This window comes from Heterodontus francisci, chromosome 5 (assembly GCF_036365525.1).
Source record: "Heterodontus francisci isolate sHetFra1 chromosome 5, sHetFra1.hap1, whole genome shotgun sequence".
In the NCBI taxonomy this organism is placed as follows: domain Eukaryota; kingdom Metazoa; phylum Chordata; class Chondrichthyes; order Heterodontiformes; family Heterodontidae; genus Heterodontus; species Heterodontus francisci.
In genome coordinates this window covers 185,950,578-185,975,618 of record NC_090375.1, presented here as the reverse complement: position 1 = coordinate 185,975,618, position 25,041 = coordinate 185,950,578, and the positions used below count along the sequence as shown (strand labels likewise).

Sequence of the window (25,041 nt, the reverse complement as noted above, 5' to 3'; positions counted from 1 at the left end):
CCCCAGTTAACATCCTCCACCTGCATATAATCAAACAATTGACACAATTAATAGATTCACATCTATCATTAGAAACAGAGCAGCTGATCACTTGACAATTATCAACAACAAAAACTTAAATTTATAAAGCACCTTTAATGTAATAAAATGTCCTAAGGTGCTTTACAGGAACATTATAAAACAGAGTATGACATTGAGTCACAAAATGAGATATTAGGTCAGGTGACCAAAATCTTGGTCAAAGAAGTAGGTTTTAAAGAATGTCTTAAAGGAGGAAAGCGAGATGGAGAGGCGGAGAGGTGTAGGGAGGATATTCCAGAGCTTGTGGCCTAGGCAACTGAAAGTGCAGCCACCAAGGGTGGAGCAAATAAAATCAGGGGTGCACAAGAGGCCAGATTTAGAGGAACGCAGATATCTTGGAGGATTGTGGGGCTGGAGGAAATTACAGAGTTAGGCAGGGGCCAGGCCATGGATGGATTTGAAAAAAAGCATGAGAATTTTAAAAGCAAGACATTGCTTGACCATGAGCAGGTTCAGCGAGCACATGGGTGATAGGAGAATGGGACTTAGTATGAGTTAAGACACGGCCAGCAGAGTTTTGGATGACATCAAGTTTATGGAGAGCGGAGAATAGAATGTGGGTGCCCAGGCAGGAGTGCATTGGAATAGTCAAGACTAGAGGTAACGAAGACATGAATGAGGGTTTCTGCAGCAGATGAGCTGAGACAGGGGCAAAGTCGGGCAATGTTATGGAGGTGGAAATAGGCGGTCTTAGCGATGGCATGAATATGAGGTCAGAAGCTCATCTTGGGGTCAAATATGACACCAAGGTTGCAAACAGACTAGCTTAATCTCAGATTGTTGCCGGGGGAGGGATGGAGTTGGTGGATAGGAAGCGGATTTTGGAGTGGGGACCAAAAACAATGGATTCAGTCTTCCCAATATTTAATTGGAGGAAATAGCTGCTCATCCAGTACCGGATGTCGGTTAAGCAGTGTGATCATTTAGCAATAGTGGAGGAGTTGACAGAAAAGGTGGTGAGGTAGAGCTGGGTGTCGTCAGCGTACATGTGAAAACTAATGCTGTGATTTTAGATGATGTTGGCGAGGGGTAGCATGTAGATGAGAAATAGGAGGGGTCTTAGGATAAATCCTTGGGGAACACCAGAGGTAATGACACGGGAATACCGGAGCAGGAAGAGAAACCATTGCACGTGATACTCTGGCTACGATGAGCTGATCAAAAAGAGTATTTTCTTTATTCCTCTCATGGAATGTGGGCATTGCTGACCAGGCCAGCATTTATTGCCCATCCCTAATTGCCCTTGAGAAGGTGGTGGTGAGCTGCCTTCTTGGACCGCTGCAGTCCATGTGGGTTAGGTACAACCACAGTGCTATTGAGAAGGGAGTTCCAGGATTTTGACCCAGATATAGTGAAGGAACGGTGATATAGTTCCAAGTCAGGATGATGTGTGGCTTGGAGGGGAACTTGCAGGTGGTGGTGTTCCCACGCATCTGCTGCCCTTGTCCTTCTAGGTGGTAGAGGTTGAGGGTTTGGAAGATGCTGTCTAAGGAGCCTTGGTGCATTGCTGCAGTGCATCTTGTAGATCGTACACACTGCTGCCACTGTGTGTCGGTAGTGGAGGGAGTAAATATTTATGAACGGTGTGCCAATCAAGCGGGCTGCTTTGTCCTGATTGGTGTCGAGCTTCTTGAGTGTTGTTGGAGCTGCACCCATCCAGGCAAGTGGAGAGTATTCCATCACACTCCTGACTTGTGCCTTGTAGATGGTGGACAGGCTTTGGGGAGTCATGAGGTGAGTTACTCGCTGTGGGATTCCTAGCCTCTGACCTGCTCTTGTCGCCACGGTATTTATATGGCTACTCCAGTTCAGTTTCTGGTCAACGGTAGCCACCAGGATGTTGATAATGGGGGATTCAGCGATCGTAATGCCGCTGAATGTCAAGGGGAGATGGTTAAATTCTCTCTTGTTGGAGATGGTCATTGTCTGGCACTTGTGTGGTGTGAATGTTACTTGTCACTTAACAGCCCAAGCCTGGATATTGTCCAGGTCTTGCTGCATTTCTACACAGACTGCTTCAGTATCTGAGGAGTCGCGAATGGTGCTGAACATTGTGCAATCATCAACGAACATCCCCACTTCTGACCTTATGATTGAAGGAAGGTCATTGATGAAGCAGCCGAAGATAGTTGGGCCTAGGACACTACCCTGAGGAACTCCTGCAGTTATGTCCTGGAGCTGAGATGATTGACCTCCAACAACCACAACCATCTTCCTTTGCACTAGGTATGACTCCAACCAGCGGAGAGTTTTCACCCTGATTCCCATTGACTCCAGTTTTTCTAGGGCTACTTGATGCCACACTCAGTCAAATGCTGCATTGATGTCAAGGGCAGTCACTCTCACCTCACATGGTTAGCATGGATTTTTGAAAGGTAGATCACGTCTGACTAATCTAGTTGAATTTTCTGAAGAAATCACTGGCATATGATTTTTTGATTTAGAGATACAGCACTGAAACAGGCCCTTCGGCCCACCGAGTCTGTGCCGACCATTAACCACCCATTTATACTAATCCTACACAAATCCCATATTCCTACCACATCCTCACCTGTCCCTATATTCCCCTACCACCTACCTATACTAGGGGCAATTTATAATGGCCAATTTACCTATCAACCTGCAAGTCTTTTGGCTGTGGGAGGAAACCGGAGCACCCGGAGGAAACCCACGCAGACACAGGGAGAACTTGCAAACTCCACACAGGCAGTACCCAGAATTGAACCCGGGTCGCTGGAGCTGTGAGGCTGGAGCATGTTAGGTAGTGGAGCCATCTGTGGATGTTTCTAGATGGACTTCCAGAATTCATTTGATAAGGTTCTGCACAAGAGATTATTAGCAAAAATGGGGGTCATTGGAATTGGAGGTAACCAACATGGGTTAATTGGTTAGAGGTTCGGAGACAGAGATTTGGGATAAAGGGTTAATTTTTTGATTTGTGGGATGTGACAAGCAGTGTTCCCCAGGGATTGTATTGGGACCTCTGCTCTTCATCGTATATATTAATGACTTGGATGAAGGAATAAAGTTTTATATCCAGGTTTATACATAATCTGCACATAAGTTAAGAAGCCCAGTAAGTTATGTGGAAGGGAGCAGGAAGTAACAAAGGTACAAAAGGCGAGAGCTCACTGAGAGCGGTGGGAAACAGCGAGAGTAGAGCGGGGCATAAATAGCCCAGGGGAGAGAGAGAGAGAGTGTTCACTGAGAGTGGCAGAAAACAGTGAGAGCAGGGCATAAAGAACCCAGGAGAGAATAGAGCGAGAGTTCACTGAGAGCGGTGGGAAACAGTGGGTGCAGAGTGGCAAGAGTTCACTGACAGCAGCAGGAATCAGCGGGAGCAGAACGGGTCCAGCTGCTGCCTCTGCTGCCATAAGTCTGTCGGTTCAGAGTCTGGGTTCAGAAAGAAAAATTGAGGTGTGACATCACAGGGTTGCAGGTAGGTGACTGGCTGGTGAGTATTTCCTATTTATCTTATCTAAACAAGGAAATTAACTGGTGACTCCTATCTTTTTATTAAAAGTAGTCTATTACTGCTAGTAAGGTGCATTAAGTGTTAGTATGCTTTATCAGTATTAATAAGGTTTTTTAGCATTAGCAAGGTTTATTATTAGTAGGGTAAGGTTTATTTGTATTGGTAACCATTTATTAGCAGTAATAAGGTTTATTTGCAGTAGCAAGGTTATTACGCAACAGATGGAGGAATGGCAGGGCTGCTCCAATGTCTAGAATGCACAAACCTGTGCTATGTGGGAACTCCAGAACCCTTCTCATGTCCTGGATAACCATATATGCAGGAAGTGTCATCGGTTACAGCAGCTTGAGCTCCGGGTTTCGGAACTTGAGCAGCAACTGATGTCACTGCGGTGCATCTCTGAGGTTGAGAGCTTTGTGGATAGCACGTTTATAGATATGGTCACCCTGCAGCTTAAGAGTATGCAGGGAGAGAGGGAATGGGTGATCCCCAAAGAGTCAAGAATATACAGGCAGGTAGTGCAGGAGACTCCTGAGTGCATCTCATTCTCCAACCGGTATTCAGTTCTGAATACTGAGGAAAGTGATGGTTCATCTGGGGAATGCAGCTAGAGCCAAGGCAATGGCACCACAGCTGGCTCAGCTGTACAGGGAGGCACAAAGAATACTGGAAGATCAGTAGTGATAGAAGATTTGATAGTCAGGGCAACCGACAGGCATTTCTGTGGCTGCAGACGTGAATCCAGGTTGGTATATTGCCTGCCTGGTGCCAGGGTCAAGGATGTCACTGAACAGCTGCAGAGCACCCTGAGGGGAGAAGGGTGAACAGCCAGCAGTCATGGTCCACATTGGTACCAACGATATAGGTAGAAAGAGGGATGTGGTCCTGCAGATAGAGTTTAGTGAGCTAGGTAATAAATTAGCAAGCAGGACCTCAAAAGTAGTAATCTTCGGATTACACCCAGTACCATGCGCAAGAAAGAGGAGGATAGTGCAGATGAATGTGTGGCTGGAAAGATGGTGCAGGAGGGAGAGCTTTAGATTCCTGGGACACTGGGACCAGTTCGGGAGAAGGTGGGACCTATACAGGCCAGATGGGTTACACCTGAATAGAGCTGGCACAAATTTCCTTTTGGGGTGATTTGCTAGTGCTATTGGGGAGGGTTTAAACTAACTGGGCAGGGGTGTGGGAACCAGGAGGAAATATCAGAGAAGAAAACCAAGGTGCATAGAATACTGGGAGAGAAAGATGGCACTAGAGTAGGAAATAGTAAGTTATTAGCTGGGGTCAGAGTAAGGGAGAAAGTAATAAAGTCTAAATCAGGGTTAATGCACATGTATGCGAATGCACGGAGCATTGTTAATAAGATTTGTGAGTTACAGGCACAGATTGACATGTGGAAATATGACATTATGGCTATAACAGAGACCTGGCTCAAAGAAGGGCAGGACTGTGTGTTAAATATTCCTGGATACAAGGTGTTCAGGAAAGATAGAAAAGGAAGAAAAGGGGTGGAGTAGCGGTATTGATTAAGGAGAGCATTGCAGTGCTGGACAGAGAGGATATTCCTGGGGGATAAAGGATGGAACCTAGTTGGCTAGAGCTAAGGAACAAAAAAGATGCAGTTACCTTGCTCGTTGTAGTCTATCGGTCATCAACAGGATGAAGAGGAACAAATTTGTAAGGAAATTACAGAGAGATGCAAGAGTTATAGTGTAATTATAATTGGGGACTTTAATTATCCAAATATAGACTGGAATAATAGTTGTGTAAAGGGAAGAGAGGGGCAAGAGTTCCTAGAGTGTGTTCAGGAAAATTTTCTACAACAGTATGTTTCCAGTTCAACGAGAGGGGAGAAACTGCTGCACCTGATCTTGGGAATGAGGTTGGCCAAGTGGATCAAATATCAGTAGGAGATCATTTAGGTGACAGTGATCATTGTATCATAAGGTTTAACTTGGTTATGGAAAAGGACAAAGAACAATCTAGAGTAAGAATAATTAACTGGGGGAATGCCAACTTCAATGGGGTAAGAATGGATCTGGCTGAATAAATTAGAATCAAAGGTTGTCAGGATAAACTGTAGCTGAACAATGGTCTACCTTCAAAGAAGAGATAGTTCGGGCACAGTCAAAATATATTCCCTTGAAGGGGAAAGGTAGGGCAAAAAAATCTAGAGTTCCCTGGATGACAAAAGAGATAGAGATGAAGATGAAGAAGCAAAAGTGTGCTTAAAACAAATGTCAGATAGATAATCCAATGAAGAACCAGACTGAGTATGGAAGATTCGGAGGGAAAGTGAAAAAGCAAATAAGAGAAGCAAAGAAAGAGTATGAAAAGAGACTGGCAACGAACATAAAAGAGAATCCCAAAGTCTTCTATAGGCATATAAATTGTAAAAGGGTGGTAAAAAGTGGAGTAAGGCCGATTAGGGTCCAAAAGGGGGATTTACGTATGGAGGGTGGGGGAATAGGTGAGGTATTAAATTAATACTTTGCATCTGTTTTAACCAAGGAAAAAGATGCTACCCAGGCCACAGTGAAAGAGGAGGTAATTAGTACACGAGAAGGATTTAAAATTGATAAGGAGGATGTATTAGATAAGCTACACTTAATGTTGATAAAGCACCAGGGCTGGATGAGATGCATTCAAGGATACCAAGGGAAGTGAGAGTGGAAATTACGGGGGCACTGGCCATAATTTTCGAGTCTTCCTTAGACTCAGTGGTGAAAAGGATGCAAAGATAAGCCCAGCAACTATAGGTCAGTCAGTTTAGCTTCGGTGGTGGGCAAATTTCCAGAAACAATAATTCGGGACCAAATTAGTAGTCAAATAGACAATTGCAGGTTTATTAAGAAAACCAGCACAGAGTCATTAAGGGAAAATTATGTTTAGCTAACTTGCTGGAGTTTTTTGAAGAGGTAAAAGAGCGGTTTGATGAGGGCAATGCTGTTGATGTGGTGTACATGGACTTCCAAAAGGTGTTTTGATACAGTGCCGCACAACAGACTTGTGAGCAATATTAGAGCTCATGGAATAAAAGGGACAGTAACAATGTGGATATGAAATTGGCCAAGTGACAGGAAACAGAGTAGTTGTTAATGAATGTTCTTTGGTCTGGAGGAAGGTTGTAGTGGAGCACCCCAGGGGTGATTGTTGGGACCCTTTCTCTTCCTGATATATATTAATGATTTAGACCTTGGTGTACAGGGCACAATATCTAAATTTGCAGATGATATAAAACTTGTAACAATTATGATCTGTGAGGAGGATAGTGTAGAACTTCAAAAGGACATAGACAAGCTGGTGGAATGGGTGGACAAGTGGCAGATGAAGCTCAATGCAGAGAAATGTGAAATGATTCATTTTGGTAGGAAGAACATGGAGAGACGATATAACATAAAGGGTACAATTCTAAAGGGGGTGCAAGAGTAGAGGAACCTAGGAGTATATGTGCATAAGTCATTGGAGGTGACAGGACAGGTTGAGAGTGCGGTTGATAAAGCATACAGTATCCTAGGCTTTATTAATAGGGGCATAGAATACAAGAGCAAGGAAGTTATGTTAAACTTGTATAAGACACTAGTTCAGCCTCAGCTGGAGTATTGTGTCCAGTTCTGGGCACTGCACTTTAGGAAAGATGTGAAGGCATTGGAGAAAGTACAGAAAAGATTCATGAGAATGGTTTCAGGGATGAGGAACTTCAGTTATGAAGACAGGTTGAAGAAGTTGATACTGTTTTCCTTGGAGAAGAGAAGGCTGAGAGGTGATTTGATAGAGGTATTCAAAATCTTGAGGGGTCTGGACAGAGTAGATAGGGAGAAACTTTTCCCACTTGTGCAAGGGTCAAGAACAAGAGGGCACAGATTTAAAGTGATTGGTAAAAGAAGCAAAAACGACATAAGTAAAAATTTTCTCACGCAGTGAGTGGTTAAGGTCTGGAATGCACTGCCTGAGAATGTGATGGAGGCAAGTTCAATTGAAGCATTCAAAAGGGAATTAAACTGTTATCTGAAAAGGAAGAATGTGCAGGGTTACAGGGAGAAGGTGAGGGTGTGACACTCGGTGAATTGCTCATTCGGAGAGCCAGTGCAGACACGATGGGCCGAATAGCCTCCTTCTCGCTGTAGCATTTCTGTGATTCTGATTCTGTGGTTCTGTGATAAAATAGATGTAAAGTGTAGCAATTTAGCCATCAGACAGCCTGTGTCCAATCTGAGCAGGCGTTGGTCCCACTGCCAAACCTGTGGGCCCCATCTTTTAGGCATCTGGACGGACATCTAAAAAGAGCCATTTGGCCTCCTGAAGATGTAATTTAGAAGCCGAATGACTGTTAAAGGCTACTTTGACAAACTGGGCAATCATGAACAGGGCAGGTGTTAAACATCTGTCTCAGAAATTGTCAACAAGAGCTGAAACTGTCCAGCAACCAAGCCCAGGTGAAATTTCCAACTTTTCATTGAAACAGATAAAGACGTCAAGCCTGAGGCTTCAAAGAGGATGGTAAGCCTACGTGGAGTCAACTTCTTCGAGCTATTTCTAAACTTAATTGACTAATTTCATGGATAAATTTCATGATGTTTTTCTCCCAAATATTTGTAATTATTTATGCTTATGATTCTCCTACAAATATTATTTTTCGCTCTATGTACTGACCTGAATGAGAAAAGAAAATGCTGGTGATAGCAATTTAATTAGGTTTGTTATCATTGCTGGTTCTGAATTGCTGGGTTTAAAAGAAAGAGCAATTTGAGTAGATGGCTTTGCAGTGCTTGCTAATTGATTGTTGGTAGCTTTCCCCAGAATTGCCAGTGGAAGTATTTTTTATTTGGGTCAATGGGATATTCAAGCCAATCAGCATGGTTAATGTAATAGATAGTTATCTGTGTTAGTGATGATATTGCCTGATTTTTATGCGTGTCATTGATGTGTATCATTATACAGATCCACTCAATACAAGCCTTTTAATTGCACAGATAGATGCGCAAAGTTGCCGAGATAAATAAATTGGTATTATTTAGAGTGGACTGGATTTTAACAAGCCCTCGACGTCGTGATCCGTGGCAGGGTGAGTGGGGTGGGCCTGAAGATGGCCCCAAATGAGGCCTGCCATAGACCTTGATGCCGCAGGACCAGCCCCGATCCTCCTGGGCGCTGGGTCGACACTCCCACGCCTTCAGATCCCTGCCCGGGGAAACGGAGTGCCACAATGGTGAGGAGTGGGGAGGAGGTAAGTTTGTCAGTGCAGAGGCGGGGGTGGGGGGGAACGGGGTCAAATAAATGTAATGGGTGTAGGGGATGCTAGGAAGGGGTGAACTTTAAACTTTGTGAAGTTTAGCGGGGGAAAGGTCAGATGTAAAAGCTAAGTATTTTGAGGGGGAAAGGGCGAATAATTATTGTTAATGTTGTTGGAGGGAGTGGGAAAGGGGCATAAGAAATTTATTTGTTTAATTTTGAGGGATCTTTCTTTAACCATTTAAATATGCCGGCAGGACTGGCTGCCCTTTTAAAATGGGCGCCAGCACCTGCACACTGGCAGCTGATGCCATTGCCAGGGACGGACAGCCCGCCCCCTCCACGTGATTGTGGGGGGAGGCGGTGGGGGCGGGCCGCCCTGGAAATTTAAATGAGCTGCCTTGCTTAAGATGGTGGCGGCTCTTTGGCATGCGCCCGGCCTTTTTGAGCTCGCTGCCGGGATCGGTGGCCGGCTCTTAAAATCCAGTCCAATGTTTTTGATGTCTGTTGCATCTTTAGACAGGGCCAAGCTAGCATCACCATACAAGCTGTAGATGTGGTCACTTAACCTGAAGCTGTTTATTAAATAGATTGTAGTGAGCTTCCAGTGGCTGTAACAATGTAAGGATAATTTTCCAACCTTGTGCTGTTGGCAGGTGATCCAGCACAAGGTTGGAAAATGAAAGACATTTATAGAGCATGCTTCATGGCTTCAGGATGTTCCAGAGTGTTTTACAGCCAATGAAGCACTTTTTGAAGTGTAGTCACTGTTGTTCTGTAGGAAATGCAGCAGCCAATTTGCAGCCAGCAAGCTCCCACAAACAGCAATGTGATCGTGATCAGATAGTCTGTTTTAGTGATATTAATGGTTAGGGATAAATTTTGGCCAGGACACTGGGGATAACTCCCTTGCCCTTCTTCAAAATTGTGCCGTGGGATCATTTACATCCACTGGAGAGGGCAGCTAGGGCTTCGGTTTAACATTTCATCCAAAACACCTCCAACACTGCAGCACCCCCTCAGTACTGCACTGGAGTGACAGCCTAGATTTTTGTGCTTATGTCTCTGGAATGGGACTTGAACTCACAACCTTCTGATGAAGCAGTGAGAGTATACCAACTGAGCGACAGTTGACACAAAATGATAATATATATACTGTCCTGGGCCCAACCATCTTCAGATGCTTCATCAATGACCTTCCTTCAATCATAAGGTCAGAAGTGGGGATGTTTGCTGATGATTGCACAATGTTCAGCACCATTCGTGACTCCTCAGATACTGAAGCAGTCCATGTAGAAATGCAGCAAGACCTGGACAATATCCAGGCTTGGGCTGATAAGTGGCAAGTAACATTCGCGCCACACAAGTGCCAGGCAATGACCGTCTCCAACAAAAGAGAATCTAACCATCTCCCCTTGACATTCAACAGCATTACCATCGCTGAATCCCCCACTATCAACATCCTAGGGGCTACCATTGACCAGAAACTGAACTGTAGTAGCCATATAAATACCGTGGCGACAAGAGCAGGTCAGAGGCTAGGAGTCCTGCGGCGGGTAACTCACCTCCTGACTCCCCAAAGCCTGTCCACCATCTCCAAGGCACAAGTCAGGAGTGTGATGGAATACTCTCCACTTGCCTGGATGGGTGCAGCTCCAACAACACTCAAGAAGCTCGACACCATCCAGGACAAAGCAGCCCGCTTGATTGGCACCCATCTACAAACATTCACTCCCTTCACCACCGACGCACAGTGGCAGCAGTGTGTACGATCTACAAGATACACTAAGGACCAAGGCTCCTTAGACAGCACCTTCCAAACCCGCGACCACTACCAACTAGAAGGACAAGGGCAGCAAATACATGGGAACACCACCACCTGGAAGTTTCCCTCCAAGTCACACACCATCCTGACTTGGAACTATATCCTTCACTGTTGCTGGGTCAAAATCCTGGAACTCCCTTCCTATCAGCACTGTGGGTACACCTACCCCAAATGGACTGCAGCGGTTCAAGAAGGCAGCTCACCACCACCTTCTCAAGGGCAACTAGGGATGGGCAATAAATGTTGGCCTGGCCAGCAATGCCCACATCCCATGAATGAAAAAAAAGAAATAAAGTATACACTTCTTTGCAGAGTGACACCAAGCGGAACTGTGTCGGAGACTACCTCGGTTATTGAAACGTTGCATACAAAAGCAAAACGGATGCGTTAAGAATTGTTTGTTTTAAATGTTGTTGCCTGTATTAGGTGCTGGTTCTATTAGTTCTTGTTTAAGGTTCCTTTAAATGATTTGTCCAAAGACTATAATACAACAAAAACTGACTGCATGTTCCTGGCTGTATGTTATGCGATTGATTCCTACTGAGAGTCTGGAAGATTAATGATTTGCAATCTCATCGAGCTCTTACAATATTATGCTACTTAACTCTCAAATATAACTAAAGAAAATAGTTGAATACAAGCAGTTAAAAAAATGTGATAATCATTATTGGATTATGTAGTAATTATTGCATCCCTGATTGGTTACAAGGGAAATCTAAAATTACTGCTGCAGTGCAGCTGCGTCACAGAACTTAAAGTTTTGTTAAACTCAGGACCTTTCCCAGATTAAAGCTCCTGCAGACCAGACTAGCAGTCATTTATATTAATGCGTAGGTCCACTTAGGGATCATTATACTGCCTCTGAGGTTCAGAGGTCTATGTTAACTTGAGTAAGATCCCATTAAGATATCAACAAGGAGTCTATGATGTGTGTGGTCACTTGACATGAATATTACTTACATCCTCATCTATTTCGGTGAGGTTACAAAGTCCTTCTGGCTGTTGGTTTTTATTCTCAAAGGACAGTTTTTCATCCTGCAGTCAAACACATTTGCAGATCTTAAATAAAATAGATTTTTGAGATGTAACCCAGGTATGGTCTAATCAAGATATATTAATGGATTCCTTTGGGTAATTTCTTGGCAAATTATTTGAAACAGATTATTTAGTTCAGAGCTAAACTGCATTTGTGTCCAAAATGCCTTTTTTCTATCTTTGTAAAGGATTGAAATCAGGTCTCCATTTCAAAGTAATACCAGGCAAAGTGTGTCATTGCTGGGATTTGATCAGACGGTATATGGCTTCAAACTGAAGAAACTACAGACTAGGGAATTCCATCTTCAGAACAGTCCAAATAAAACGTGCCTTCAAAATAAGGGTCACTGATATCCTGTACTTTCAGGATGTGATGGAAAAATTCAAAGAAAGAATTTTATTGACATCAGTAGACTTCCAGCAGAGTCTGGTCTATTATGACAAGTTGCTTTGTAGCATGGAGATGCATAGTATGTTATTTTTGCAGGCACTAGCTTTTTGGCAACAAGCGTCACTATTGACTGATATTAAAAGTTTGTCTCTTAATTTTTAAAAAATATATTTTTACGCCTTTAGTATCTCTATTCTGCTGCTTTGTTACGTTCAGACAAAATGTTGAGTATTATGGAATATCAAACAGGATGCCATTTGGCCCATCCTGCCTGTGCTAGCTCTTTGAAAGAGCGAGCCAATTAGTCCTTCTCTCCTGCTATTTCCCTGTAGCACTGTACTTTTTTTCCTTATTAAGTATGTATCCTGCACTAACAACTTGGTAGATAATAACATCAAAGTAATTGGTTTACATGGTCCAGTGTTTCCATATGGGTACGTCCATATGAGGCTTGCGATAATGGATGTAAAAGTACCAGCATAAACTCAATATATGATAGCGATATTAACATACATCACGGCTGTAATTTGAAACCTGGTCTGAAGTACAGGAGAGCAACAATCTACTCTTTAAAGCTGAATCACTTTGCTTAATATCATTATCCTTTCCTTTTTTTTCCTTTTTTGGCCTCCTTGACTTGAGAGACAATGGATAAGTGCCTAGAGGTGGTCAGTGGTTTGTGGAACAGCGCCTGGAGTGGCTATAAAGGCCAATTCTAGAGTGACAGACTCTTCCACAGGCGCTGCAGGTGAAGTTGGTTGTCAGGGCTGTTACACAGTTGGCTCTCTCCTTACACTTCTGTCTCTTTTCATGCCAACTGCTGAGTCTCTTCAACTCGCCTCTCTTCAGCCCCGCCTTTATGGCGATCACTGGCCACTGGCTCCCATGACTTGTGATCAATGTCGCAGGACGTCATGTCGTGTTTGCAAACGTCTTTAAAGCGGACACATGGACGGCCGGTAGGTCTGATACCAGTGACGAGCTAACTGTACAATACATCCTTGGGGATCCTGCCATCTTCCATGCGGCTCACATGGCCAAGCCATCTCAAGCACCGCTGGCTCAGTAGGGTGTATATGCTGGGGCTGTTGCCCGCCTTGAGGACTTCTGTGTTGGAGATACGGTCCTGCCACCTGATGCCAAGGATTCTCCAGAGGCAGCGAAGATGGAACGCGTTGAGAAGTCGCACGTGGCTGACATACGTTGTCCAGGCCTCGCTGCCGTAGAGCAAGGTACGAGGATGCAGGCTTGAAACACTCGGACTTTTGTGTTCCGTGTCAGTGCGCCATTTTCCCACACCCTCTTGGCCAGTCTGGACATAGCAACAGACGTCTTTCCCATGCGCTTGTTGATTTCTGCATCGAGAGACAGGTTACTGGTGATAGTTGAGCCTTGGTAGGTGAACTCTTGAACCACTTCCAGAGTGTGGTCACCGATATTGATGGATGGAGCATTTCTGATGTCCTGTCCCATGATGTTCGTTTTCTTGAAACTGATGGTTAGGCCAAATTCGTTGCAGGCAGCCGCAAACCTGTCGATGAGTCTCTGCAGACACTCTTCTGTTTGGGATGTTAATGCAGCATCGTCAGCAAAGAGGAGTTCCCTGATGAGGACTTTCCATACTTTGGTCTTCGCTGTTAGACGGGCAAGGTTGAACAAGCTGCCACCTGATCTTGTGTGGAGGAAAATTCCTTCTTCTGAAGACTTGAATGCGTGAGAGAGCAGCAGTGAGAAGAAGATCCCAAACAGTGTAGGTGTGAGAACACAGCACTGTTTCACGCCACTGAGGATGGGAAAGGGGTCTGATGATGCACTGTTATGCTGAATTGTGCCTTTCATATTGTCATGGAATGAGGTGATGATACTTAGTAGCTTTGGTGGACATCCGATCTTTTCTAGTAGTCTGAAGAGACCACGTCTGCTGACGAGGCCAAAGGCTTTGGTGAGATCAATGAAAGCAACGTAGAGGGGCATCTGTTGTTCGCGGCATTTCTCTTGTAGCTGGTGAAGGGAGAACAGCATGTCAACGGTGGCTCTCTCTGCTCGAAAGCCACACTGTGCCTCAGGGTAGACACGCTCAGCCAGGAGAGCAACAATCTACTCTTTAAAGCTGAACCACTTTGCTTCATATCATTATCATACATTGAGTTTAAGAGCTGAATTTTATTCTCCCACTGCTGGGAGTAGTGGCATGTGAAAAAAATGGCGGCCCACATGCATGGGCCACGTGCTGCAACACCGCCGCGATCTAGCGTGCGGCCGCTCATTTAAATATGCAGGGCGGACTGACCCCTCACCCATCACATGGCGGGGGCGGCCTCAGGAACACTGTGAATAGCGTCAGCTGCCTCTGCGCAGGTGCTGGTACCATTTTTAAAGGGCTGCCAGACCGGCCACAAAAACTGCAGAGTTGAAGCCCGTACCCTCCCCGCTACACCGCAAATAAATTCTCGCCCTGTTCCTCCCCACCAAAAACGCTTACATTGCATAGTTGTCCTCTCCCCCCCACAAAAACACTTGAACTACCAGGTTGACCTCTCCCGTTCCCGGGCCCCCCCACCGCCTCCCCAAAACTGTACAAAGTGTAGAGGTCACCCCTTCCCCCATCACCCCCCCACACTAGAAATGCGGAGTTGACCCCGTTTCCCCCATCCCACTACACTAAGAATCCTAAGTTTCCCACCTCGGTGGTGCCAGCTTTCCCCGGATGGGCAAGTGAAGGAGCGTGAGTGCTGCCTGTCATATGGAAGATATTTAAATATTTAAAGTTGGGTCCTGTCACCGAGCGATGCTGGTGGGGGGCGGCGGTGGGGGGGTAGGGGGGCCACCACGGAGCCTCACCGCCACCAGGAACCAATCGGGCCCTGCAGTCCTGGCATCGGGCTCCGTGGCAGGCTGCTGCCACTGCGATCCTCTAGCCCCGCCTTCCACGGAACCCGACGTCGGGAGTTCAACAAAATCCTGGCCGATGTGAGCAGTTTACATTTATTATCACAGACCCATATGATGTACCTATATGGAAACAAAGGACCATGTCAACCATTTACTTTGATGTTTCTATCTACCAGGTTGCTAGTGCATGTTGAGGTGGAACATCCTATTTAAAGTCAGGGCTAAGCCACGCAAACCCATTACCATACTACGGGAGGAGATTTCCTCTGTTGCGTTATGTGTGCTGATCTTGTAAACTCTTCTATGAAGGATGGGTTTACGGTTTTTTATGCATAGTGCGCAGTGGAAATCTTTCCAAGTGCCTACAAAAAATTTGAAACGCTCACCCAGACCATTTTTTACTGCCCTTGTTTCCCTACATCTACTTGTAGCAGCACAAAATAATGTCCATGTGCTGTACTTAATTGTTGACAGTAATAAAGAGATGCTGAAGGTTTCTATCTCCATATTCTCAAAGATGGAAGTGCAGTTAATGGTCTGGAGTTTCTGTTGATTTGACCTGGGTTTTTCAGCACAATTCCACCAATATCTGTGTAATCAGTGCAAAAACGATGGGATTTTACATACAATTTGTATTCGGCGTGCCTCAAGTTTCCGCCATCTTTTGTGCGAGTTTTCAAAACGTCACCCACAGAATTGACCACACCCTGTTGTTGAATTAATCACCATCGGGAGCTTCAGCTAATTGCACTGGTTTGCAGGCCTTCACAGAGGCTCCAAGCACGTTGCTGGTTCTTTTGGGCACAAGGCCGGTAATAGGCACGTTTCGAAAGGTCATTAGTGATTTTTAAAAAATAATTTATGATGGAATTCACTACTGTACCCCAATCTAACTAGAAAATTGTTTTGTATATTTTTAAATGTCATTTTTAGTCATTTAAAAACAGGTTATTCACAAGTGGTGTATTGACACAGTGATATTAATGGTTTTTTTGTGCTCAACCCTTTTTCCGCTGTATTAAAACCTTAGCAAGTTACCGGTCTCAAGTATATCAAGGAATTTTTTTTTAAAGTAACAGTTAAAAAAAAATTATGTTTGAAAATGCTGCCCGAGTGCGCTGGTTCACGACAGATTTTGCATATAAAAATAAGATTCAGCAGAAACCTAGAGGGGAAAGAAAACACTTTTCAAAATGGGTGCAGTTTTGGGTGCAATTTGCACTGGAATCAATGATTGTCCCCAAAACAGAAACTCTACCCCGATATGTTTAATTATGGCAAAAACTCGGTACAACAGAACAAACTGGCTGATTGCCAGTTTTAAAGTTCTCTTAAGAATAGAGGAATAGACTTGAAAGTGAGATGTGGTAAGTTAGGTGGGTTTTACTTTAGCTGCAATTACAATGCCCATCTGGAGAATTTAAATGTTGTCACATTTTAGTGAGATGCTTTGCAAGTAGTATTGCTTTCTTGAGTGATTGTGAAACGCACTTGCAGCAATCTTTCTCCACAGATTTTTTTTTTAACATCTTCCACTATAAAATGCAAATATATGCGACAAGGTATTGAATAAGATTATTTTTTCATTTACCTCTGTGTCCCAAAGGAAGCAACTGGATTGATTTATATCCTGCAGTTAAATATGATCCTTGTGTAAAATGAAAATTTATTTTTGTGTTTAAACAACTTTGAAAGTTTTCAAAGCTAACTTCAAGCATGTTTCACTGATATATGTGGTATGTAGATGTAACCTACTGGAATGGTAAAACTTTATAACCAAATTCTGCTACTCTAATTATATATTGAATTTGACAGGCATGTTATGTTGTAACCTGGTCCATTTTAAAATGATGTTGGCTGACAACCTCATACTGCTTTCAGAGCACAGGAACATGTGGAAAAAATTGTTCTTTTACATTTCGCAGCTTGTCACTTCCTCTCCAGGGCAACCTTTGACCTCCCAAAGAGATCCTATCACCCACAAGGGAAGTATTCCCACTGGTGTAAAGGAAGCAGAGAAAGGTTTTCATGTCGTGGAGGGAGGGGAGCAAAGAAAACATAAAGAAAAAGCGAAAGAGAAAAGAGAAAAGATCTTAAAATGCTTCCATCAGGTTGGACATCTGATTTTATTTTGTTGTCGTACATATCACTAAATTCCTTTGGACTCCAAAGGGCATAAAAATGAAATGTGATTAAATTAGCACTCGTTCCCCTTTTTCTTATTCTATTAGGAGCCAGCAACAAGGAATGGTTTTCATATGGATGGAGACAGAAAAGCGAATTTGAACCTTAAAGGTATTACCAAATGAACTGTATACCATGACTATGTTGACACAGTAGTTCTTGTGTACAGTATTCCAAGTCTGCCAACTTCATGTTTTATCTATTAGGGCTAAAACAAGCATGGTTAAAACCACTTTTAAGTACATAAACAGTGAAAATGCAAAACAGTTTTTTTGTCTGCACATGCTTTAGCCACTTGAGTTCAACAAATAATTTCATCCCTGCGAAGGAAATATTGTGTTTGGACAGTTGTTTACAGCTGAAGCGAGAATCACCTTCTGCAAAACATAGTGCACAATTTCATATTTCTGCTACATACAAAACTACAATAAATTGATTATTACAAGAGCACGCCTAATTTATATTTTAGATAATCTTCCACCGCAATTAAAATTAGGCAAGGAATCGTGTGACAGAAAATTCTCACTAATCATCACTGTGAATTCCTGGCAAGTGACTATTCCTAACGTGTGAATCCAATTTTGTGGCAAATGACTTATTCAGCTAACAGGATTTAATTTTTTGCCTCACCACATTGATCTTTACAACACAGTAACGTTCTCAAATACTTCACTATTTCACACTTAGGGGATTGCGGTTTAATACATCTTACAATTATTTCCCCCACCCCATAACAATTGGCTATTCAAAGATTTGATTGATTCCATAGAAATTATAGATTGTGTCTAAAATCATGCATTAATGCCATTAGTTCTTGCATAGAAATAACACCTATGGTATCATTTATCGAGGTTGCTTTTTAAGTATAGACAGTGATTCTTGCAATCTGGAATGTGACTCTACCCTAACATTTTCAGTATGCTGCAGTTCAAGTCTCTGTTTCCCATATATTTGAAAGGAGAATGGAGTTTTATTTTTAGAAGTGCACTTATAGTTGCTTACAATGATTGCTTTCTAATGTGAAGACTCCAACATGCCTATGTGGTCAGGAACAAAATACAATTCTAGTTTCTCCAGCAATCTGTCCTTGCCGTTTTTATTCAGCTAAGAGGGCCAGAGGAAGACTTAAGAGGGATGAGTACTGCTGCATAGAGAGAGAACTAATCATGACTGGACTTTATGTTATTATAGAATCCTAAAGAGCCACCAAAAGTCTTATCCACTCTTTTCATCAGGCCTTCCTTTTGTTCCCCATTTTTTGACTTGGCCCGTGGCATGTACCTTATCCCTGCTTAGAGGACATTTAGGTGATTTTTTCCAAGTTTGATCGCGTGTTGCTCAGTCATGCTGGATAGCAGTCTGTGCTAATGCTTCTAATTCCGCCCTTTCTCAGAGAGGAAGCACTTGGCTTCTGCACATCACATCCCCAGGAAGACACACTGCACCTGCTGAGGTCAGCAAGTCACATATGAGGAAATTGGAGGTTTGAACCTGCATTGTACCATTCCATGACTTGGCGTGTTAGACCTCCAGTGCGCTGTCAAGCTTCGATGCCAAGCAGGCCCTCTTAATAATAATGTACATGATAGGACTGGTTGCTCTTTATGGGAACAATAAATATATTTGGAAGCCGTTTTCTGTTAAAAATTATTTTTGAAAAAATTGCTCTTGTATTAATTATATTGATAATACTACAAATATATTCATGCCTTACAGGACCGTTTTATTGCAGACTGCGAGTCTCTATTCAACCCGTGTTCAGATAAATGACTAAGAATTGCAAAATTAAAAAACACGTTTTTGTAAGTGAGTTGTTCGGGTTGATAAGTCAAAGATCTCTGGCACTTTACAGCAGAAATTGTAGCTTGAGTTATAAACAATGCCGTATAACAACTACCCACACAAGAGCTCTCTGTTTCCTCTTAAATCAAATGAGAAGCAGATCCTTGTTATTTGCAGCATGCTGATTGTGTGATGACATTCCCAGCACACTGCAGAGATGTCCTCAGACAGTATGAATTTAAAGAAAGCTTATTAATGAAATCAGCTTGTAAATATACACAACCCAATGATGATTAAATGGGAGCCAAGATTAGCATAGTGTTAATATCTCATCGACATAATATTTCTACACTATTTATAGCTATAAACGTTTATTGTATTACTCTATTTTGATCTGATGAGAGTCTGAAACCCTCTTTTTCTTGTGTAATTTTTCTCTTTTTTCCTCAATCATCCCTGACCATGCATCAAATGTAGACAGGTGTGTGGCCTGCTCTCAAATCTCTGCTAACGCTACTGAGAACTGCGAATGATATCCCAATTTCCACTTTCCCACAGTAATATGACAAACTTCGGAAACTGGGCTGGTGTTGAGGAAGCGCATTTTATTCCATTGGTGAGGAAATTTGCGCCAACTTACTCATACATTAACAGATCTTTCGATATCATGAATAAACTGACAGCTGGACATCCTCTGTTTATAATGTTAAACTCTTGCAGTTTGCTGAAAGTCCCAAAACACAACAAAGATGTTTCCCATTGTAAGTTTGTGCGCTGCAAAGAATAATCCCCGTTAATAATACCCAAGTAGAAATATTCAGCTAGCAAAATATAAACAGTTGCTGGTGACAGAATTGTTATTCCAGTTTGTACTGATTTGTCAGATAAGGATGATACTCTATCTGAAACATGAATTGCAGCTGGTAAGTTTGTTTTTACAATTTTGTTCTCCTTTCCTGAAGGCGCTGGTTCATGCTGGGCTATGATGGGTGTGGACAGTCCTGGTATACTTGACGCAAGTGGCCAGTTTTCACATGTGAGTTTAGGCCGTGACCGTCAGCAGGCCTTATACCAAGAAGGTATCCTCACTTGCTGTTTCTAGCAGCAACCACAGAATAGTGACTAGGCTGGGGATCTTGGCAAATTCTCTTCTGTTCCTTAGCTCAGATCTCAGCTCAGATCAGTCAACTCAGCAAAGGCAATAGCTCCGTCTTTGGATATACCTCGTCCTTATTGCTCATAAATACATGGCGCAGTATATTTATCCTCAGATATGGGAGAATGTTGTTTTCTTTTAGCAGCCAATAATTACATAGAATTACATAGAATATACAGCACATAAACAGGCCATTTGGCTCAACTAATCTATGCTGGTGTTTATACTCCACATGAGTCTCCTCCAATTCCATCTGCTTGATTTCAGTCTTTTAGCATAGCGTTTTATTCCCTTTTCTCCCATTTACTCGGATAGTTTCCTTTTAAAGTAATCTAAGCCTTTTTGCCGCAACCATTTTCTGTGGTAGTGAGTTCTCGATTCTCACCACTCTTTGAGTTAAGACATTTCTCCTTATTTCTCTGTTGGCTTTATTAGGTGCTATCTTGTATTTGTGGCCCTAGTTTTCTCTCCACATCTACACTGTTCCACCCATTCATAATTTTAAAGATCCCTATCAGGCCATAGCCTTCAGCCTTCTCTTTTCTAAATGAAAGAGCCCCAGCCTGTTCAATCTTGCACCTCACTGAGTATTAGATTCCATTGCGTTCTGACAAAGGGTCAAAGACCTGATATGTTAATCCTACCTTCCCTCCTTCTTATTTCCAATTTCCAGCACCCATGATACTTTTTATTGTTAAATTCCATTTATTGTGCTTTTCCCCCCCCCCCCCCCCCCCACTTTTATTCAACTGCCTGCTAATTGAAGGCTTTGCATCATGGAAGAAAAAGCACAGCAAGTTGCACTATCATGCAAAGTTGAGATCTTTGGCAAGTGGAAAAAAATGCCACAGATAACTAAATTTAAACTTATGGTTTGTGAATACTGTGTGTGAAATGTGATATTCATTTACCATTACACAAAGTATGTGGATGTTAACCTAAGTGCTTTAGGTGTCTTGCTGATTGTTTGCCTTTATTCAGAGTAGCTGATTATAGTAGATATATTTGAATCCCGAAGCAAAAGAAAAATTATATCGGTTTAAAATTTTCCATATTTATTATATTGCTGTGACTGGCTGCAAAAGAAATTTCTTGTATTGCAATTTTTGCATGCATCAAGCAAAGGTTTACTTAATTAGAACCTCCAGGCAATGAAGAATTCTTTTTTACATTCTGTGGGTCTTAATATGCTAAATAATGCAAAGCTTCAACTCTTCAAGCATGAGACACACATCTGGTGGCTTAACATTTAAATTACAGAAAAAACACTTTGGTAGTAATTTTCTAGCAAGGGAAGAATGGAACTTGTATTACAACTAAATTTAATTTCTTTTTAGATTTTTCATCTCCTCTAATTGCGAATGTTTGACTGATTTTCCTTATATGTTTTATTCAGATCTTGGTGCAAATTATATTGAACTTCAATTTGAGTAGCTCCTCACTGTTGTTGCAGTAGAGAAATTATTGTTATTGCGTTTTATTTAGCAAATTATTACAAGATATTTGGAGAGTAGGAGTTGAAATGAATTCAGCCAGCCACTGTTTCAGCATTGGGTAATATTATTGAATCTTGAGCAAAGGGAAGAACAGGAATCAGGCTGCCTTGGAAAGAAAACGGACTGACTTTGTGTGTTATTTTTTTAAATGTTTGAGAAAAAAATAGAAGTGCATTTAAGAAATAAAATATTCAAACATATAGAATTCAGTTTGTGGTCTCCTATGCTTTAACCCATATCCTGTACACAAAAAATAATGTGGACCTTTTAACTTAAAGAGCGTATGACAACAATAGGGCGGAATGTTTTTGGTGTGTACTGTATAGATGAAGTAATAATCGCAAGTTAACGATAATCGCCTGCGTAAACAGCAAAGCAGTGAGTATTGTTATACTGTAGCAGTGCAGACCTATGATTTTTATCACTGTAAGCACTGTCTGTGCAATGGCAATGCATATAAAGGCAAAACTGCACACAAAAGCAATAATACCTTTGCTTGTTAGTATATATTGCTTTAAGATGTTTTAAGTGGGATGCAGCATCTCCCAGTTTAAGTTTCATTACTGTAAAGGATGGTGGGAGACATTGCATTTGGAAAGTTGTAATATGAGACCAAAGCATGGTTGCTCTGAACATTTGTTGCAGTGCTATTCCTATCAAACCATACTACCATTAAGGATTCATTTCAGCTTGTAGGTCAAGAGATACATTTAATAACACTGTAGGTAAATAACTAATTATTGTTCGATTCATTGGTTTGGAGTGTATCCTTCCCCTGATCAATAAAGTACGGTAGAAAATAATGGGGAAAGATTTCCTCTGTGTGTAACAAAATCACAAACCCATTTATAAAGAATTAATTTTGATGTTACCATTACATACTGAGCAGATTTTCCCTTAATAAAAGAAAATTGTCTCCCAAGGTCCAAAATAAAATATGGTGAGATTTCTTTACCTAGTTCTTTTGTGTTGATTAACACACTATGCTCCATCTCTCGGCACTACATTTCCTCCATAGCTTTCAAAACACAAATATTTCATGTTTGCAAATGCTGTAAAATAGTATTAAAGAAATCTGTGTAATGGCCCTTTTTTATTATTTACAACAGTCTCAGAAATAAACTCAATGAAAATGTGATAGCATTTTATTGATACAGTGCTCCCCATGTAATCATTCTGAGTCTTGACTTTTACCTAGAGGATTTTGCAGCTACTAAACATATTACAGAACAATAGGCACAGATTTCTTCTGGTTGTTATTTCCAGTGAAATCATCAATATTTTCAAAAACAATTGGTGTTTTTGATTCTGTTAGAATAGCAAATAGAGGAAATCTTCACAGCTGCATTCACAGTGCCACTACACACAGTGACCAGAAGAATTACAAAGACCATCTCCAACAAGAGAGAATCTAACCATCTTCCCTTGATGTTCAATGGCATTAAGATCGCTGAATTCCCCACTATCAACATTCTGGGGCTTACCATTGACCAGAGCCTGAACTGGAGTACCCATATAAATACTGCTACAAGAGCAGGGCAGAGGCTAGGAATCCTGGGGCGAGTAACTCACCTCCTGATTCCCCAAAGCCTGTCCACCATCTACAAGGCACAAGGCAGGAGTGTGATGGAATACTCTCCACTTCTCTGGATGGGTGCAGCTCCAACAACACTCAAGAAGCTCAAAACTGTCTGGGACAAAGCAGCCACTTGATTGGCACCCCATCCACAAACATTCACTCCCTCCACCACCGACGCACAGTGGCAACAGTGTGTACCATCTACAAGATGCACTGCAGCAATGCATCAAAGGCTCCTAAGACACCACCTTCCAAACCCGCAACCTCCACCTCCTAGAAGGACAAGGGCAGCAGATGCATGGGAACACCAACACCTACAAGTTCCCCTCAAAGCCATACACCATCCTGAATTGGAACTATATCACCATTCCTTCACTGTCGCTGGGTCAACTCCCTAACAGCACTGTGGATGTATCTACCCCACATGGACTGCAGCGGTTCAAGAAGGCGGCTCACCATCACCTTCTCAAGGGCAATTAGGGATGGGCAATAATTGCTGGCCTAGCCAGCGACACCCACATCACATGAATGAATAAATAAATAACTCCCTTAGTGTAGTGCCTGTTTCAGCAAAAGTGACTGACAATCTCGTAACATCAGAAAATAAGGAATAAAGAATTGTCACTCAGCCCATTCAGTTCGCTCTGATAGGAACTTTATTCATCTTTGCTTTCCTCTTGTGCCATCATACATTCTGTTCTCAACTTTGTGCTTCCATCCCATCTTAAACATCCTAAGCCACTTTGGTTTACCCATTACTTTCTGGTCCTTTTCACCCTCTAATTCTTTCTGAGACCAATACTTATCTCACTGTTTTATAAATGTGTTCTTGTACTAACTGTGCAGATGGCAGTTTACTCAAATTTGCTACAAGCCCCCAGAAGAGAAAAGGCCAGCGAGAAAACCTGCTGGGATATTTCTTCCGTACCATGTCCTTTCATTCTGTTCCCTGAATCTATTCTAAATGGCCTAGCCATACCAATTTGATTGTGTTGCAATGGAAATGTTGTCATTAGCAGAGTAATACGCAAAATGTCTTAACTGTGTTTTTTGCTTCTTTATTTGATATTGCAGCTCAAGATTCCTGTGGAATTGACACTGCCTGTGAGGAGAAATTTGATGAACTGATAGCAGCAAACGGTGAGAGTAGAATGTTCTTCAAGGTGAGAGTGTTGTCCTCAATACTTGGTGCTGTGCAACTTCACATGCCTGCAATTGTTAGCTAATATTTGTCAAAATACATTTCACACCCAAAGGTATTTACTGTCTTCAAAGCTGGATTTGATGTGTTTAACAAACTAAAACGGGTGACATTTTGTGAAATCAGCAATGCCAGCCAACCCTTTATTGTTGAGAGCGCACCTTCTCCTAAGCTGGAAGAAGACTCCAATGAAATTAAGCAAAGTTGGTAGTTGACCTGTCAATCTTTGAAGTGGGAATCATATTCTTTTCTTACTATATTGTCGCTCTCTTTCTTCAAAACATTTTTCTGTTAAGGTTTAGATTTTGGCAAATGTTATGTCACCACTGTATTAAAGGAGACAGGGCATTCAATGTTAAAAAATGAATAGCCAACCAATCTACCTCCTGAGGGGTCTTTTAAATAAACAACTTTCATAACTCTGGGAAGTTTCTTCTCTTCCACTTTCTTTAGGCTGTTGCTTCTTCCTCAGTATACTCAGTGCTTAGTCCCCTTCAGTAACACATCCAAGCGCCCATTCTTCGTATTTGATAGACAATGGATCTTGGTAGGCTTTCCAATCATAAAGATATTTCAACTAAAGTCGATTCTATTTTACAATAAGCCTCAGTTTTAACTCCCCCATCTGACTGACTGCAATTTTAATTTGCCGTGGGAAAATCCACCGGCCCCGCTGGCCGGATCGTCTTTAAGTATGCAGATTAGGTTC

General features: G+C 42.3%; 1 protein-coding gene across 1 annotated transcript in view; it reads left to right on the top strand.

Annotated features, from left to right (window-relative positions):
• ofcc1 (orofacial cleft 1 candidate 1) overlaps nucleotides 1-25,041 on the top strand; it is a 289,619-nt gene that overhangs the window by 157,756 nt on the left and 106,822 nt on the right. The window contains exon 15 of the mRNA XM_068032686.1: nucleotides 24,388-24,535. Coding sequence (XP_067888787.1) covers nucleotides 24,388-24,535 — 148 coding nt within the window. The remainder of the gene's footprint in view (nucleotides 1-24,387; nucleotides 24,536-25,041) is intronic.